Source organism: Delphinapterus leucas, chromosome 6 (assembly GCF_059928025.1).
Source record: "Delphinapterus leucas isolate spDelLeu-1000000601 "Yukka" chromosome 6, BTC_Dleu_Yukka2, whole genome shotgun sequence".
NCBI classification, from domain to species: Eukaryota; Metazoa; Chordata; class Mammalia; order Artiodactyla; family Monodontidae; genus Delphinapterus; species Delphinapterus leucas.
Genome location: NC_143134.1, coordinates 17,954,819 through 17,973,515, shown reverse-complemented (window position 1 = coordinate 17,973,515; position 18,697 = coordinate 17,954,819). Strand labels below are relative to the sequence as shown.

The window sequence follows — 18,697 nt, the reverse complement described above, 5'->3', positions numbered from 1 at the left end:
TGCATCACCTGGGTCTAATCTGGAGGAAGCAATACACAAACCCAAACTGGGGGACAAACCTACAAAATGGCCTGTAATATTCAAAAAAGTCACAGCCATGAAAGTAAAGGAAAATCACAGCACTTTTCTAGATGGAAGGAGATCTGAAAGACGTGACAGCTGAGCGCGCTGCGTGGTCCTATTTTGAACCCTTTTGCTGAAAGGGACATTATTGAGACGGGTGAAAGTTGAGTGAGTTTCTGGGTAAAGGGAATGTGGTAGTTATTTTGTACTACTCTTTTGGTATAACTTTTCCCTTAAGTTTGAAATTATTTCAAAAGAAAAAGAAAAATGAAAATTCACCATTACAAACCCCCCTCCAAAATCGCTTTTCCTCTAGGGTTCTGTTAATAGCAATAACATTCTCTTAGGTGCCCAAGTTGAAAAACTTTGGGATCACCGTTGATTCTTCTCTTCCCTGCCATCCCTTCCCCCACCAACCTACCACTCACTAAGTCCTGTCAATTAAAAAAAATATATTGCTCACATAACCACCTTTTAAATTAAATGTCCACTCTTTTTTTGTTTTTGTTTTGTTTTGTTTTTGCGGTACACGGGCCTCTCACTGCTGTGGCCTCTCCCGTTGCGGAGCACAGGCTCCGGACGCGGAGGCTCAGCGGCCATGGCTCACGGGCCCAGCTGCTCCGCGGCATGTGGGATCTTCCCAGACCGGGGCACGAACCCCTGTCCCCTGCATTGGCAGGCGGACTCTCAACCACTGCGCCACCAGGGAAGCCCCTGTTTTTGGTTTTTAATGACACTTCCTCATATAATCATTTTAAGGAGTGCCTGTGAAAAGAATGTGTATAACATAAAGTAGGGTAAATATAAGGTCCTATTACTCCATCTCCAGTCTGGATTACTGCTGTTTACGGATCTAATCTCCTAACTGGTCTTCTTGTCTTTGGTTGCTCCCTTCAACAACCCAGCGTGTATACAGTTACCAAAGTAATCTGCTTAAAAGCACACATTTATCCTTTCAGGTCCTTACTTCCCACGGTTGACAGTGGGACTTAATCCATATTCCCTGGGAAGTCTGATGTTCTATGAGCTGAACCAAGGTGGTCTGCCCTCGTATCAAATATCCTTGACCTTTCCCCAATTCATAGAGAAAATAACATTTAACAGGTAGAATTTCCTCAACTTGTAAGGGTTCCCCGCCCCCCCCGCCCTGATATTTGTTTTTCTGTAGTAGTAAGGATCCAAACTTTTATCTGCTCGCATTAGCAGATGACAAACTAAATGAACCAGCAGCAAGTAAATAATAACAAAGATTCGACAATTGCAGATCGTATTTATTTTAAAAGCTTGGTTTCCTCCTGGGCACACGTGCTGGTAGTAGTGATCATTATGCTATTAAAGGTATAGTCATCTTCTTTCTTAAAATTGTTTCTCTTTGGGGTGATGGCAGGAAATATATCAAAATTTTATCATGAACACGTTAGAGAAAACACTGCACTCCTGAATAAATACCGTGGCCTCTTCTTCAGGGTTTTTCCAGTCTTATCACTACTACTCCCCTTCATGAATCCTTGACTTCAGAAAAAGTTGTCTAATCTCTGTTCACATTCGCTTTTTTTTTTTTTTTCTCCTTTGCATAAACAATTTTATCTCCCTGGCACTCTGTCCTGGCCCACACCTCTCCATACGAACCCCGTCCAGCCTTAAAGGAACAAATCAACTATCTACTTGGTGAAAACTTCTAAAATCATAATAATCTCTTCTAACTCACTATGTTACTGCGAAAAGTGCATGGGGAAGGACAGAATGGTTTGCAACAGTGTTCTTCAAACATCAAAGTGCATGAGAAACACCTGGGAATCTTTTGAAAACAGTTTTTTGTTTTGGTGAGAACATTTAAATTCTACTGTCTTAGCAAATTTCAATTATACAGCCCAGTGTTATCAACCATAATCACCATGTTTTACGTTAGATCCTCAGGTCTTTTTTATTTTACAGCTGAGTTTGTATCCTTTTGCCAACCTCTCCTATTTCCCCCATCCCCCCTCCAGCCCCTGGCAACCATTTTTCTACTCTGTTTCTATGAGTTTTGACTGTTTTTTTTTCAGATTCCACATATAAGTGATATCACGCAGTATTTGTTATTCTTTCTTTGCCTTATTTCACTTAGCTAAGGCCCTCAAGGTCCATCCATCTGTGGTCACAAATGTCAGAATTTCCTTCTTTCTCATGGCTGAATAATATTCCATGTGTATATACACATTTTCTTTATTCATCTGTTTACAGACACTTGGTTTCCCTACCTTGGCTATTGTGAGGAATGCAGACATCTCTTTCATATTCTGTTTACTTTCCTTCAGATACATACCCAGAGGTGGAATTCTGGATCATATGGTCGTTATATTTTAAATTTTTTGAGGCAGCTCCAAATTGTTTTCCACAGTGGCTGTACCAATTTATATTTCCACCAGTAGTGTGTAAGGGTTCCCTTTTCACTAGATTCTCCCCAACACTTGTTACTGCTTGTCTTAATGTCTTTATGATGGTCATTCTAACTGGTATGAGGTGATATCTCACTGTGGTTTTGATTTGCATTTCCCAGATGATCAGTGAGGTTGAGCACATTTTCATGGGCCTCTTGGGCCATTTGTATGTCTTCTTTGGGAAAATGTCTCTTCAGTTCTTCTGCCCATTTTATTTTATTCTTCTGCCCATTTTCAAATTAGATTTTTTTTTGCTCCTGAGTTGTATGCGTTCTTTATATATTTTGGATGTTAACCCCTTATCAGATACATGATTTCAATTATTTTCTCCATTCTGTAGGTTGCTTTTTCATTTTCTTGATGGTTCCCTTTGCTGGGCAGAAGTTTCTTAGTTTGATGTAGTCCCACTTGTTTATTTTTACTTTTGTTGCCCTTGCTTTTGGTGTCAAATCCAAAAAATCGTTCCCAAGACCAATATCTCACCTTCTATGTTTTACTTATTTTGTCGTATCATTTCTCCATGCAAGAACCCACAAAGGCTCCTTACTGCATCTTGTTCAGGTTTTGCCTACCCTTAGCCCCACACTCCCCATCCGCCCTTCCTCTTCTGCCCTCACGGGGTAAGGGTCAAGCCTTTACACCCCTCCTGGTAGCAAACTTTCCTGCCTCTGTCCTCACGCTCCTACTGTTGTCTCCTCCTCTCTGTCTATCCAAGCCTCATCCTTCCTTTGGGGCTTGGGGCAAGATTCACTGTCACAACACTCTTTAATGATCCCAGCCCACACTGACTATATTCTCTGAACTACAACTGTGCTTAACACCTTTAAAATGAAGACTAGAGTTTTGAGGCCCTCCAGTTGTTTCTTTTCTATAAGAAACCTTCCTGCTACATTGTAGTTTCCTTGATTGCAGGGATCCTGTCTTACAGCCTTTAGAATCCTTTATGGAATCTGGAAGAGAAACAAGTTTTTTGTTTTTGTTTTTTTTAGTACAAAATGCTGCTATCTTTGTTAGATACACTGATGACAAGTGGATGGGGGTCTCATGAAAAATCGCTTATTGGTGTTTCAATGATATTAGCAAGGGAGTATTTATTTGGGCTTTTCTGTAAGATTGTCTTATAATAGAGCCACGATTCTCAACTCAGGGTGCATGCTCTCCCGAGTTCTAAATCACATTCATTACACACCCCGATTTTTATGCACTCTCCCAGAATCATCAGTACAGAGAGCCACTGATATAATAGGAGAGTCATTTCCCTCAAGTGTTTTGGGGTTGAGAACCACCATGACAGAAAATTGAAGGTATTGGTGGTATTTACCAAAATAAGATTATTTCGATTGTACTGGGTTAGAATTGCACTTTTCTGAGAGTATATCAGTTCTTAGTTCCTTGACAACTGTTGAGTAAAAGACTCTGCTAGACAAAGTGGGGAAGAATATGCCAGATCTAGGAATGACATGTGCTTCCATGCCAGCAGGCAGGGCAGACCACCCTGACAGCGCACCTGCTCATGTACAAGCATCTCTAGACCACCTGAGATTCCATTTGTGTGCGATGTGCACTCAGGAGAAGGCACGGCCTCTCATTCCCTGCTCTGCCACTCCTTGGCACCTATATATTTTACCTTACTTTTTTTTTTTTTTTAATTCTTTGGCTGTGCTGCTTGGCATGTGGGATCTTAGTTCCCCGATCAGGGATAGAGCCCGTGACCTCTGCAATGGATGTGTGGAGTCTTAACCACTGGACCACCAGGGAAGTCCCTATTTTACCTTAGTACACACACACACACACACACACACACTCAGATATTTTTTCTTATTCCTCACAGATAGGATTTTGGGGAAGTAAATCTCTTCCCCAATAAAGAAACTGAGACTCACAGAAGTTAAATGATCCCCACAATCATGAGGCCGAGTGGGGCAGCCCTGTCAGAAGTGTCTAAGATCCTTCCTGCCTCATTTTGTGTTTAAGAAATAAACGAGGGACTTCTCTGGTGGCACAGTGGTTAAGAATCTGCCTGCCAGTGCAGGAGACACAGGTTCAAGCCCTGGTCTGGGAAGATCCCACATGCCACGGAGCAACTAAGCCCGTGTGCCACAACTGCTGAGCCTGCACTCTAGAGCCCGTGAGCCACAACTACTGAGCCCACGTGCCACAACTACTGAAGCCTGCGTGCCTAGAGTCCATGATCTGCAACAGGAGAAGCCACCGCAATGAGAAGCCTGCACACCACAACAAAGAGTAGCCCTTGCTTGCTACAACCAGAGAAAGCCCACACAGCAACAAAGAGCCAATGCAGCCAAATAAATAGATAAATAAAAAAGAAATAAATGAAACATCCTTGGCTGCGGAGTATGAGGTACTGGCAGAACATCCAAAGCTCAAACACCCTGTAAATCTGGGGAAAGAGTGAGATTAAATGAGGGAGGGTGGTCTGCTTTGGGAATAGAGATTTGGGGGTCATCATCATAATCTGGTAAAGTAGACACAGATCTGATGACCTCTAAAGCGAGACCACAACATGTCGATAGAGTAAACAGGTGGCTGCTACAGACTCAAGGGACCGACCACAGTTAAGGGATGGAGAAGAACCAGGGCTGGAGAAGCCAGTAGTGGGTAGAAGTCAAATGAGACAGTAGCTAGAGGAGAGAACAGACTTCAGCAGCAGTCACCAAGATGGGGACAGACTTCTAAAAAGAAAAGAACTCGGACTTCCCTGGTGGTCCATTGGTTAAGACTCTGCGCTTCCACAGCAGGGGGGCGCGGGTTTGACCCCTGGTCGGGGAACTAAGATCCCACATGCTTAGGGGCCAAAAAATTAAAAAAAAAAAAAGAAAAGAATGCTCGTCTAGACCAAATGCTACAGAGAGGTCAAGTCGAATGAAGACACAGAAAAGGCCATTTGATTTGGCAATGAGGAGGGTCCTGGTAACCTATGTGCTATGATCTGAATGTTTGTGTCCCCCCCAGAATTCATGTTGAAATCCTGGGGTTATTAGCTGGGGCCCTTGGGAAGCAATTAATACATGAGGGTGGAGCCCTCATTGGTAGGATTAGTGCCCTTATAAAGGAGACCCCAGAGAGCTCCCTTACCCTTCTGCTAGGTGAGGAGGACACAGGAAGAAGGTGCTTGCTGTGAACAAGGGAGAGGAGCCTGACCAGACACCGAATCTGCCAGCGCCCTGATCTTGGATTGCCAGCCACCAGAACTGTGAGAAATAAATGTCTGTTGTTTTTAAGCTGCTCAATCTATGGTATTTTGTTTTAGCAGCCCAAATGGACTAAGACACCGTGAGAGTACAATTGCCACGAGGTTAAGGCCGAGACCAGGTTAAGGAGAGTTATTGAAGAACAAAAGACACACATGTAACTTGCAGGAGAGTGTTTAGTGAAATGAAGGAGAGGTACAAGGCTGGGTCAAATGATAACATTTTAAAGACCAGTGGTAAATTGTGGGGTGAAAAATGTAGGCACCCGAAAGATGCTAAACTGAGAAAGCATGGTCCCAGGAGACCAAAGGGGATGGAACCAGGAGCCCAGGTGGGTGGGACACTAGTCTTAGCAGGGGCCATATTCAGAAACCTTGGCTCTCTCCCTGACAGACATGGCAATGCACGGCCATGAGGTTCTTCAGTACTCTAAGGCACCTTGGTAAGAGATAAGGTTGTATATGAAACAGGGCTTAAAGATACATCTCTCTCAGTCTGGGTTTGTTTGTTTGTTTTCCTCCATCTCTAAAGGTATGCTTTAGTAGAATTAAGTAGATTTTTGTTTATCCATTCATCTGTCAATGGACACTTGGGTTGCTTCCACCTTTTGGCTATTGCAAATAATACTGCTATGAACATGGGTGTACAAATCTCTCTTTGAGTCCCCACTTTCAGTTCTTTGGGGGATATACCCAGAAGTGGAAATGCTGGATCTTAGAGTAATTCTGTGTTTAACTTTTTGAGGAACCACCATACCCTTTTCCATAGCAGTTGCCATTTTACATTCCCACCAGCAATGCAGAAAGCTTCCAATTTCTCCACATCTTTGCCAACCTTTGTTATTTTGCATTTTTGATAATAGCCATCCCAATGGGTATAAAGTGGTTGGTTAATTTTTAAAATAGATGTTTCTTCCTTAGACTATAAGTTCTTCCAAAACTGACTATGTGAATATTTGTTTGATTCAAATGGAATCAAAGACTTGAGCTGAGTAAATATTTCCCTAAGTGTGTCACTATAAATATTCAAAATTCCCCAAAGTCTCTCCCCAGTAGTAGTAAAAAACATGTTTTCACCAACGTCAGTCGTGTCTAAGTTTTCAAGAGAGACCTGAAGGGGCAGAAAAGGTGCAGCTCCCTGAACTCAGATAAGAGGGGAAGGAGTGCCCTCTTGTGTCCTTTCTGTGCCAGTGTCAGTGAATAAAGAAGCCAGCTGAGAAATGATCATTTCGGATCTTCTGATGACACTTCCAATGACAACAAACTCCACACACATGCCTACTGCATAAAAGAAAATGTGAAAACTCGGAGAGAGTGAAACTAGGATCTTCTGAAGAATTCCCAATCTAGAAGGGGGATGGGAACAAAATCCATGCAGAAATAACAATAGAAGACTAAAAGCAAAATGGATTAGATTACTGTAAGCAAAATGAATAGATTATCTATTAAGACTCCACAGGAGATAAGATTCGCATCAAAATGTAAACGTGGCTGGTTACGAAGGAGCTTGAGTTGGCTCTCAGGTTTCTCTTAAGGCTCCAGTTCCAGGGTCCTGGAGGGACTTGGGAGGGCAGCCTCCATGTAGGGGCCACTTACATGGCTGTCAGGTTTCCAGAGCCCCTTCTGAGGTTTAGACAAGCTCACTGTGCACTCCCATCTTTGAGAGGGAGGCCCTGGGGACTCCTCCCGTGTTCCTTTCTTCCCTGTAGTGTCCTGCCCATGGCTTACCTATCCCTTGAGTTTCATCCCCCCACCCCCCACCCCGCACAATCCCTCCCTCCCTAAACAGACTGTTGACGGGCACACTGTCTCCAAAGCTTCGTCTGGCCTTGACGTTCACAAAGATAATTATACAGGAAGTATGGCTTTCAGAGTTTTGCAGGTATCATCAGCATGGGGACCAGTTACGGAGGATTAAGAAGCTCTCTTGCAAACTCTGCTCCTGCAAGCAGCCTTCAGCTATCCTCTTAGGGCCCTGAAGGAGGTAGAGCCCTTACTTTGGTTAGCATCCTTCTCTCTCTTTTATTTATTTATTTTTTTGGCCATGCCAAGGCACGCGGGATCTTACTTCCCGGACCAGGAATCCAACCCATGCCCCCTGCGGTGGAAGCGTGGAGCGCTAACCACTGGACCGCCAGGGAAGTCCCTGCATCCTTCTCAAATGCTGAATGAAGACAGAATGAAGGCATGGCAGTAGATGTGACCACATATCCAATCGGTAGAGACTAGTGTGCTAATTAGGGAAGCAGCATGGTGGAAAGAGCAGTTCATTTCTTCAGAGTCAGACACAGCTCACTGTAGATAGAGCCCAGCTCTGCCGCTCTGTGGCAGTGGCCCCGGGGGCATGCTACTTTATCCCCATCCGGCAATTCTGAAATGGGAATAACAGTCTCCACCTACCTCCCTCGTAAGATTCTCATGAAGCTTAAAAAAGATGGTGTACATAAACCTCGAGGGAGAATCTAGTGTCATAAACACCCCTCTTGCCCCAGACTTCCCCCTTATATCCCGATGTTCCCATAAGCCTCCTGGCTGTATGGACCCGAGATTTCTGGGGCAGTTGCACAATAACAGAGATTTTAGGTCAATAAGAGCTGTGTGGGAAGCAGAAGAAGGGCTGCTTTGTTTGTATTCTCATGTCAGGTGCAGTGCGGAAGGTATTTCCAAACCATCTTAGTGACTTCCCAAGACTTTTTCCAGTTGCCCAAGCCAGAAATCTGGGAGTCATCCTTGATTTCTCCTTCTCTCTCACCTCCCACACGTATATTTCTAAGTTCTGTTACTTCTCCTTAAGACACTCTGAATCCTCTGGGTCTCTCCGTCTCCCTCCATTACTTTACTTTAATTCTCCATCTCTGTTCCCTGGAAAACCACCATGGCTCCCTGACTGGCCTTCAGTATTGTCCCTCTTCTACATCATCCAGCAGATAGAGCTCTTTCTAAATACAAGTCTCAGCAAGTTGCTCCCCTATTTAAGATCACTTATGGATGGCTCAACTACTTCCAAGAGAAAGTCTTAACTCCTGAGTGTGTCTCACTTCCTTTTTGGGCTCCTCCTACTTTTCCAGCGTTTCTCCCACCAATCCTGTGGCAACGCCCCCTCCTCTGTGCACCAGCTCTACTGGACTATTTACGGTTCCACGGAGAAGGCACAGTGGCCAAGGCGTTTTCTGGACATGGGACTTTTAGTGCTAAAACCAGGACAGCCCTGGGCAAACCAGGATCGTGGTCACCCTAGTTCTACCTCAGGCCTCCGTGTATCTTCTTTCTTAATCCCCTTGTCTGTCCCACCCAGTTTACTACTCAATACTTCTCATCCTCGGTTTCTGCTTGGACATCACTTCTGCAGCCTCCACGGAGCGGTATATTTGTCCCTTCTAGGAGCTGTCACAGCAAGCTCTCCTGGCAGCGATCACTGTATTGTAACGGCTGCTCTGTCTCCCTCGCAGTTATAAACTCATTAAAGACAGGAACAGTTTTTTTCTCCTACCTGTATTCCCAGAGCCTAGTAGAGAGTCCGGCACAAAACAGGTGTTCAATGAAGTTTTCTTGAATGAATGAATATCAATATAAATTTATCAAGTGTCATCTATTTCATATCACTATGGGGGATGTTAGGGACTGAATGTGCCCCCCCCAAAATTCATATGTTGAAGTCTTAACCCCCAGAGGGGCTGTCTTTAGAGATGGGGTCTCTAAGGACATAATGAAGGTTAAATGAGGTGATAAGGGTGGCGCCCTGATCTGATAGGATTAGTGTCCTTATAAGAAGAGACACCAGGAGAGACATGTCTCTTCCTCTCTCCCTTTGCTTCCCCCTCTGCAAAGGCACCAAGGAAAGGTCATGTGAGCACACAGTGAAAAAAGACAACCCAAGGAGAGCTCTCATCAAACACTAACCCTGCTGACACCTGGATCTCGGACTTCCAGCCTCCAGAGCTGTGAGAAAATAAATTTCTGTTGTTTAAGCCACCCAGTCTATAGTATTTTATATGGCATCCCAAGCAGACTAACACAGGGGATGTACCTAGTTCACATAACTATGCTGTGACCAATGATGGGTACGGGTCACACGGGTACCATCCTGAGGCAGAGATTTGGTTTCTACTCCGAAACAGCCATAATAATATTTCCCATCCCACGGGTTCTTCCAGAACCTTGCAACTCTCCTCAGTCTACAACCCCTCTGCTTGAAATTGGACAAGCCTCGTGATCACCAGGGGATGATGGAGTGACTTGGAGCCTTCCAAGGTCCGGCCACTCAATATGGCTGTTCTCTTGCTCTCTGTACATCCCCTGCCCGACCAGTGCCTGCTTCACCTATATCTCACACCGGCGGCCCCCAACTTTTCTGGCACCAGGGACCAGTTTCACGGAAGACAATTTTTCCACGGATTGGAGGGGGCGGGACGGTGCAGGCGGTAACGCGAGTGACGGGGAGCAATGGGAAGCAGCGGATGACGCTTCGCTAGCTAGCCACTCACCTCCTGCTGTGCGGCCCGGTTCCTAACAGGCGGCGGACTGGTACTGGTCTGTAGCCCGGGGGTTGGGGACCCCTGCCTTAGACACACGACTGACCTTCCTACGTACTTGCCTCTGCCCCAGCTGATAATTTTCTTATTAAAGAGTTGGTGAGGGGCGTGCCCCTCTGCTCCTTTCCCTGGAAACCAATGAGCCCACCTGACGTCAATTCTCCTATAACTGGTAATCTCCACTCCCCCCACCCCCCCACCCCCCGGTCCACCCCGAAAGAAGACTGCCGCCGCATCCTGCCTGCCGTCCACCCCACACCGTGAGGTGTTGCTCCAGGACCTTGGTCCAGATGTGTAAGCTCCCCCATCCATTAAACCACTGATGTCTCTGTTGTTGACTTTGGACTCTTTCTTCAGTCTTGAAGTTGGCAAGTACAGGCCTTGCAGGCCTGTGGGGTGCAGCCCAACGCCAGGCTAGGATAAAAATGTGATTCAGTTTCCACCTGGCTCTCTTGGGACTTTTGTCCTTAGAACCCACCCCCCATGCAATGAGAATCCCAGCCCACGTGGAGAGGAACAGAGGCCCCCAACCCTCAGCCCTGTTGAGTGCCCAGTGGACGGCCAGGACCAACTTTCCAGCCATGTTCCTGCACTATCTTGGAAGCGGACCTTCCAGCCCTCTGCTGGGGGGAAGATGCCGTGTGGATCAGAGACAAGCTCTCCCCCAGGCCCCTCCCAAACTGCAGATTCAAAAGGAGAATAACAGACAGCTGTAAGCAACTAAGTTTGGGGTCGGTTTGTTTCACAGGAATAGATAACCCAATACAGCTTAAGACAAGATGGAGCCACTTCTACTGGACAAGCCCTTTTTTCTCTTGATTATGTCCTTGCCCCAGGATATCCTAGTTTACTCCAGAAAGGGCTGGGGACTTACTCCAGACTGGCCCATTCAGACATAGGCCTCCAACATGACTGGTTCCTGACATATTCACAGGAGTTCACTGGGACAAAGCGGGGCAGAATCCTGGAGCTGCAGGTCCCCCCACCCCAGCTTACACAGCTGCCCCTGGCTCCTGGGGGCTGACCATGAGGGCTCAGGCCCCAGGAAGAGGAAACCCTCAAAGCCATCTGCTTTGCCCATGGGAAGAACACAAGGTCTCATTCTGGGTGTGTCTTCTTTCTTCTCTGCCTCAGAGCCACATATTGGCTTCATCCTGGGTGATGCCAACCAGTCATTTCTAAGTTGGTCATGTTTTGTCCTCCACCGATCACTTGGGCATCCAAACCACTGTATCTTGGGCCATGCTGCCAGGTCACCATTTTGAACCATTCAAAAATACCTACATTACAGTATATAAAGTAAGAACATAAGTGTTCAACATGACAAGATTGACAAACATAGTTGTTTTTCTACCATTCTGCTTTACTTATGCAAATAAGTATCCTAGAATGGTCACTTTTGGGACCTGGAAATGGTTACATGAGCAGGTGGTTTAGTTTAGAATGTACGACTTATATTTTTGCAGTTAAGTAGCATTTTCTGTTTTCCAGTAACTCTTTAAAGCCCATTTACGTTGCCTGAATATGCATCATAATTCCTCCTTTGGAAATGTCTATGTTTCCACCATCGTGTTGGTGATTCTTCATCGTCCCACCCAAATCCTACCCCTCCCCGCCCACTCCTGGCCACACCTGTCAGCCTGTTCCCTGGCTCAAAGGCTGACACCTACGAGCTGCATCCCCCAGGCTTCTCTGTTCTCTGACTTCCAGGTGGGTTTGACCAAAGGGAAGTGCTGTTGGAGTGTGAAGAGTGGCGAGAGAGAGGGGTGGGTCTTCTCCCTCCCTCCCTGCTAGGCCCTGGTCTCCATCATGGCTGCGTTCCTCCACCATACACCATAGGCTGGGCAGTCCCTCTCCCGTGGCTACAGCTCTCACTGGGTTCTAGGAATAGCATGCCCTTTCTCTTTTGCTTCTTCAGGCGAAAGGATGATAAAGGCTTCTGCTGTTGCTAGTTTCCAGGGGCTTCACCATCTCGTCTTGATTCTCTTAACCCCATCCACAGTGTGGGTTAAGGGCTGAACTGTAACCTCCCCACACCAATTCCTATGTTGAAGTCCTAACCCCCGAGACCGCAGAATGTGACTGTCTTTGGAGAGAGTATCTTCAAAGAGGTCATTAAGGTTAAACAAAGTCATATGGGTGGGCCCTAATTCAATCGGACTTGTGTCCTTATAAGGAGAGGAGATTAGGACACAGACACACACAAAGGGACGACCGTGTGAGGACACAGGGAGAAGATGGCCATCTGCAAGCCAAGGAGAGAGGCTTCAGAAGAAACCAACCCTGCCCACACCTTGATCTTGGACTTCCCAGCCTCCAGAACTGTAAGAAAATAAATGTCTGTTGTTTATAAGCCACTCGTCAATGGTATTTTTGTTATAGCAGCCTGAGTGGACTCAAATAGCAGTAGTTTGTCACAGCAGCCCTAGAAAAAACACTCCCATCATTAAACTGCTCAAGTAGCCTTGGGAATGTGCTGGCCTTATCCTTCTGGGACCCTGCCTCACACACCCAGTCTCACCAACGGTGCTATCGTATGTCCCTTTATCAACCCCATGGTATCTATCATCACATTTCTATCTCAGTTTGTAAATACGTCAACATCTGTGCCATGAATACCTTTTACCGAAATACTGTAGGACTCACTTTCACAATAAGGTACCTAAACCGTTTCTAATAAAGGAGCCAACTAACATCCAACTCTCCATGTAGAGCAGCCTGTCATTTCTAGAAAAATCCTTTCACATTTTTAAATCAACTTTGGCTGGAAGGCCTGGGGTAATGATTGGAGCCCAGAGTGTCTCTGGAGATGCTGCATGAGAGTTTTCGTTGCTGCTTCAGTGGCTGGGAGCCCCACTGGTCGATGTGGAAGCCAAGCGAGATGAGCTGGAATGTGTAGGGGGTTGCTGGGTTCTGCACTTAGGGATATCTAGGGAGGAAAAAGATATCACTAGAGTGAGAGTCGTTAAAACATCCAAAAAAGCTATATAGTTAAAATTATTTAAATGATAAAAAACGATTTTATAAAATCACCGGGCTGGATGGGATGTATTGAGTTTCCCAACTTCACCACCTCCCCCCCACCCCGGTCCCCACCATCTTCACCTTGAGTTACTAAGTTCCTTAGTCTCCAAAGTGCTCTTACAACTATATTTCATTTGAATCTCAAGAAAATTCTGCGACGTAGGTAGGGAGGTATTAACATCTCCGTTTTACAAATAAAGGAAACCGAAGGACAGGTAGTTTAAGGGCCAGCTCAAGTTCATGGAGCTAAAAGGCATTAGAGCTAGATCTGGAGACTTGTGATTCTTAGACCAGGTGGGTGTCGGTAGAGTTCCCATCGTTTATCCTCCCTACTAACCTGGGCATGCACACAAAAGGCGAATGTCACAGGTTGACACTCCAACCAAAACTCACAGCGAGAAAGGATTTCTCCTCGACATCTGGCCGTGAGCGGAAAGAGGAAAGAATGGAGAGAACAAGAGAAAGAAATAATACGAGCTGAGCTTGCAGGGGACGGGAGGGACGTACGCTCACCCGCATCTTGGCCCCGGCTGTGCGCAGAGCGACATAGGAGGGCTGGCAGATGTACAGATGCTGAACTTCCTCAAACACTGTCCCCCTCCCCGTGCACATTCAGCTGCCAAGTCCCAGCAGTCAGCTCATCCACTACATCCCTCTAATGCTCTGACAGCTATGTTTGCAACGCACAGGGTTTCTATTAATCCGGGGAAAATCCTACTTTAGACTGTCATTGAATCAGAAATTGCTTCCGCCGTGACTGCTGTCTCCAGCGAACCAGGTGCCTCTTCCTCCACAGAGATGTGCCACACGGGCTGGTCTCGCCCACACCCTCCGCCTGCCTCAGGTGCTCTCTTTACTCCTTCTCTAAATCTGTCCTTGGAGGCCCCCCTTCTCCTAGAAGCTTCAGTGTATTGACCCTCAGGGATTTCTGCCCTCAGCTGCATTCCTGAAGCCATTATTATCCAGACCCCTAACTTAGCACTGAACGTATGCTCTCGGGCGTTAGTACCCGTTTCTGAATGTATTGGGTTGGCCAAAAAGCTCGCTCGGGTTCTTCTGGAACATAGATAACCTGAACGAACTTTCTGGCCAACCCAATAATTATTTGTCTCCTGATGAGACTGTCAGTTCCCTGAGAACAAAGCTGGAGTCCCACACCCTATTGAATCTACAGTCCTGCCTTTAGTAGATCCATCCATGTTTGCTGGTGACTTTTCTGGGAAAGAGTAGGCAAAACTGGGGTTAAACAAAGCCAGTGGTTCGAATCCAAGAGGAAAGGGGGACAGAATGGGAGTAAGTCATCTTCCCATGTTTGAAGTTGTCAGTGTTGTTTCAAGATCAGCGTAGTCAGTATTTTTGTGTTGTTCTAAGATCAGCATAAGGTAAGAGAACAAACAGAAGCCTTCCTTTGTGTCATTTTAGGAACAATGAAAATAAAATAATACCTGTTGAATGGAGAAAAAGCCTAGCTTTCTGTGATACAAGAATGGGCTAGTAACACCTCATCTGTAACAGTTGCAAATTTAATCCTATTACAGTGCAAAGCATAATTTATCACTGTACTTGAGGAACCCTTTCTCCTAAGTCCCCCAGGGAGATTCACAGGCCCAGGCAGGCTCCCCTCAAGCTTTCCTCTTCCACCCTGGCACGTCCCAGGGACTCCCCCGCCCCCCTCCTCTCCTCCTAGTAACCGTCACCACCTACTCAGACTGTGGGTTTCTCATCCCTCCTAGATGGGTTCCCGAAGATGGTCTCGTTATGTCCACCTGTTGGGCTGCACCCCGCAGGCCTATGGGCCCTGCACTTGCCGGGGTTCAAGACTGAAGAAAGAGCCTGAGGTCAACAACAGAGACATCAATGGTTTAATGGATGGGGGAGCTTACATGTCTGAAGCAAGGTCCCCCCATTTGCAGCAAGCTGCAGACAGGATATGGCGGCAGTCTCCGCTCCCAGGGCGGTGGCGGTGGCGGGGGCGGGGGGGGCGGTTACCAGTTATAGGGAAAATGACGTCAGGTGGGCTCATTGGTTACCAGGGAAACCAGCAGAGAGGCACGCCCCTCACCACCCCTTTGATAAGAACAATCACTAGCTGGGGCGGAGGCAAGTACATAGGAAGGTCAGTCACGTGCGTCAGATATAGGTGACACAGGCCCTGGTAGGGCAGAGGACTTACAGAGAGCAAGAGAACAGCCATCTTGAGTGGCCTGACTATACAGGCTTCCTTGCTGTCCCTGAAAACAAGTTTGCAGACCCTTTTCATTTTAAGACTTTAATGTCCATCATTACAAGAGAAAAGACAAGATATAAGGGCAAAATATGGGGAAGTTATATAAAAGGGTACAAATCTGACAGTCTTGGGTCCTGGTCCAGCGCATCTGATGATCTGGTTAAAATAACTGGATATTTCTTTTACACTAACATTGGGTATTATAAGCAGAAAGGGCAGGGGGTCCCCGGAGAAAAGAGAAACAGGCATGGCTTGCTTGACACAAGAGAACCCATTTTGACCTAAGCCATTTTGTGATCTAAGCCTGGCCACAATGCTTGCCCTTGAACAGGTCTCAGTAATTAATGATCTTAAGGGAACAAAAGAAAAAGCAGTCAAGAAACAATGGTTCTGTGATAAAAGAGTCCTAGATTCTCAAGAGATATATGTAGACGTAGAGAATGGACTTGAGGACACGGAGAGAGGGAAGGGTAAGCTGGGATGAAGTGACAGAGTGGCATGGACATATATACACTACCAAACGTAAAATAGATAGCTGGTGGGAAGCAGCCACATAGCACAGGGAGATCAGCTCGATGCTCTGTGACCACCTAGAGGGGTGGGATAGGGAGGGTGGGAGGGAGACACAAGAGGGAGGAGATATGGGGATATATGTATATGTATAGCTGATTCACTTTGTTATAAAGCAGAAACTAACCATTGTAAAGCAATTATACTCCAATAAAGATGTTTTAAAAAAAAGAGATACATAACAATCTGATACATATCGTTGAGTGCATACATATCTCTGGGGGCAGAAAGTAAGGCCGCCACCCAGGTGGAGGATGGAATGATGACGTTGACCTTTTCAGACCCTCGTGACTTCAATCAGTTGAAGCCTGCACTCTGTCAACCTTCACCCCAATTCTACACTGAATTTTCCACTGCTTAAGACCCTTCATGAATATGCGTGTATCCTTAGTTTCAAACTTCCCCAATTTTGCTATTCAGGGAGGCACAGCTTGGGAAAGATCCCTGGTGTTCTCCTTTCTTTTGGCTGCGCTGTGAGATCTTAATTCCTTAACCAGGGATTGAACCTGGGCTCTCGGCAGTGAAAGCATGGAGTCCTAACCACTGGACCACCGGGGAAGTCCCTCTCCTTCCTTGCTGCAAATAATAATTCCTTTCCTTCCTTCTCCCATTCTTTGGTTTGGCCATGTTTCTTGGCTCGACACCCACCAAAAGGCAAATCCAGTTTTTTGGGTAACACATCCACACCGGGAGGATGACACACCCCAACTTCACGGGGACAGAGGCTCCTGTGCTTGGGACCCTCCCAGACCTCGCCCTATGTGTCTCTTCATCTGGCAGTACGTCTGTGTCATTTATCACATCCTTTAATAAACTGGCAAACGTGTTTCCCTGAGTTCTGTGAGACGCTCTAGCGAATTAATCAAACCCAAGGAGGGGGTCGTTGGAACCTCTGATCTATAGCTGCTTAGTCAGAAGCACAGGTGACACTGGTGACTGCAGTGTGGGGGAGGAGAGCGGAGAGCAGTCTTGTGGGACTGAGCCCTTATCCTGTGGGCTCTGACGCCGTCTCCAGGTAGATGGTGCCAGAACTGAGTTAAATTGCAGGCCACCCAGCTGGTGTTGCAGAGAACTGCTTGGTGTGGGGAAAACGCCCACACCCTTGGTGACCAGAAGTGCCAGAAATGTGTGTTTTGTGTGAGAAGTAAAAGAAGCACTTAGGAGATAGACGGGGCTGAGGTTTTTTCGTACAACAGGAGGGAAAGGCTAGGGTTTTCCTTCACATTGGGGCTCATCAAACCTTTTACTTCCTATTCATCTTTGGCTGCTGCCTTGCTGTGAAACTCCGTCTCGGTCCTTCCCCCAGAAAAGTCCATTTCTTCAGTGCAAAGACTTAACAAGGACTATCTTAGCAGGACAGTTGAACCCCTATTTCAAGCGGTTTCAAGAACTTTCACTTCTGAGCACTTGGAGACCAGGCAAGACATATTTTACTACACTTCTATCCTACATGGGATTCTTCCCTTAAGAGCTTTTGCCTACAGCTCCACTGACTTTTTTTCCTTTTCTCTCTTTTTTAAAATAATTGTTTATTTTTGAACAGGTTACTTTTCTACATAGTTGAGTATTGGAAAGATACAAAAAGGGACAGTGAAAAAAAAATCTCCCCCACTCACCTCCGAGTCCTCCAGTTCTCTTCCTCAAGGGCAACCAAGATGATCTTTTTTTCCCGTGTATCCTTCCAGAGATATTTATACATTGCAAGCAAATATACACATAAAATGCAAATATATTCTCCCTCTCTCCTTTTTCATACAATTGGTAATATACCATCATTTTTTGTTCACTATATATATGAGAGTATGCGTATGTGTGTGTGTGTGTGTGTGTGTGCCTGCATGTATGAACAGTACTTAAAGAACTTCCTTGGGGACTCCCCTGGTGGCACAGTGGATAAGACTTCGCTCTCCCAACGCAGGGGGCCTGGGTTCGATCCCTGGTCAGGGAACTATCCCACATGCATGCCGCAGCTAAGAGTTCGTATGCCACGACTACAGAGCCTGTGTGCCGCAACTAAGGAGCTGGAGAGCTGCAACTAAGGAGCCCTGGAGCCACAACCAAGGAGGCTGGCTGTCACAACTACAGAGCCCATGTGCTGCAACTAAGGAGCCCGCAAGCTGCAACTAAGGAACCCCCCTGCCACAACTAAGACCCGACGCAACCAAATAAATAAAATTTTAAAAAGAAAGAAGCATAAGGGAACTTAAAAATAAAAACTTCCTCAATCTTTCAAGGGTTGTATTATAGTCCATTTATAGATGAGCCAAATTTATAGCTATTTGAGCTGTTCACAATCTTTTGCTCTTAGAAACGATGCTGATATAATTTTTTTTTTTTTTTTGGCTGTGCCACACAGCATGCAGGATCTTAGTTCCCTGGCCAGGGATTGAACCTGCGCCCCCTGCAGTGGAAGTGTGGAGTCTTAACCACTGGACCACCAGGGAAGTCCCTGATATAAATTATCTTTACATATATGCAGGTCTGTCTGCCGTCACCTGTTTTCTGATGGGCTAAGGGTGTCGACAGTCATGCAATCTACCAGTAATTCCAGTACCGGAGCATCTTCACATAGAGTATTCCTTTCCTCAACCTGCTCCTAAAAAGACAGAATCGGGTAATTTAAATGTATATTTATTTATTTATTTTTTAT

At 46.0% G+C, this 18,697-nt stretch overlaps 1 protein-coding gene across 1 annotated transcript in view; it reads right to left on the bottom strand.

Annotated features, from left to right (window-relative positions):
* Nucleotides 1–11,532: 11,532 nt before the first annotated feature.
* The window catches only part of FBXO16 (F-box protein 16), a 51,236-nt gene continuing 44,071 nt past the window's right edge, over nucleotides 11,533–18,697 (bottom strand). Inside the window, exon 7 of the mRNA XM_022594985.2 lies at nucleotides 11,533–13,155. Coding sequence (XP_022450693.2) covers nucleotides 12,976–13,155 — 180 coding nt within the window. The 3' untranslated portion in view covers nucleotides 11,533–12,975. The remainder of the gene's footprint in view (nucleotides 13,156–18,697) is intronic.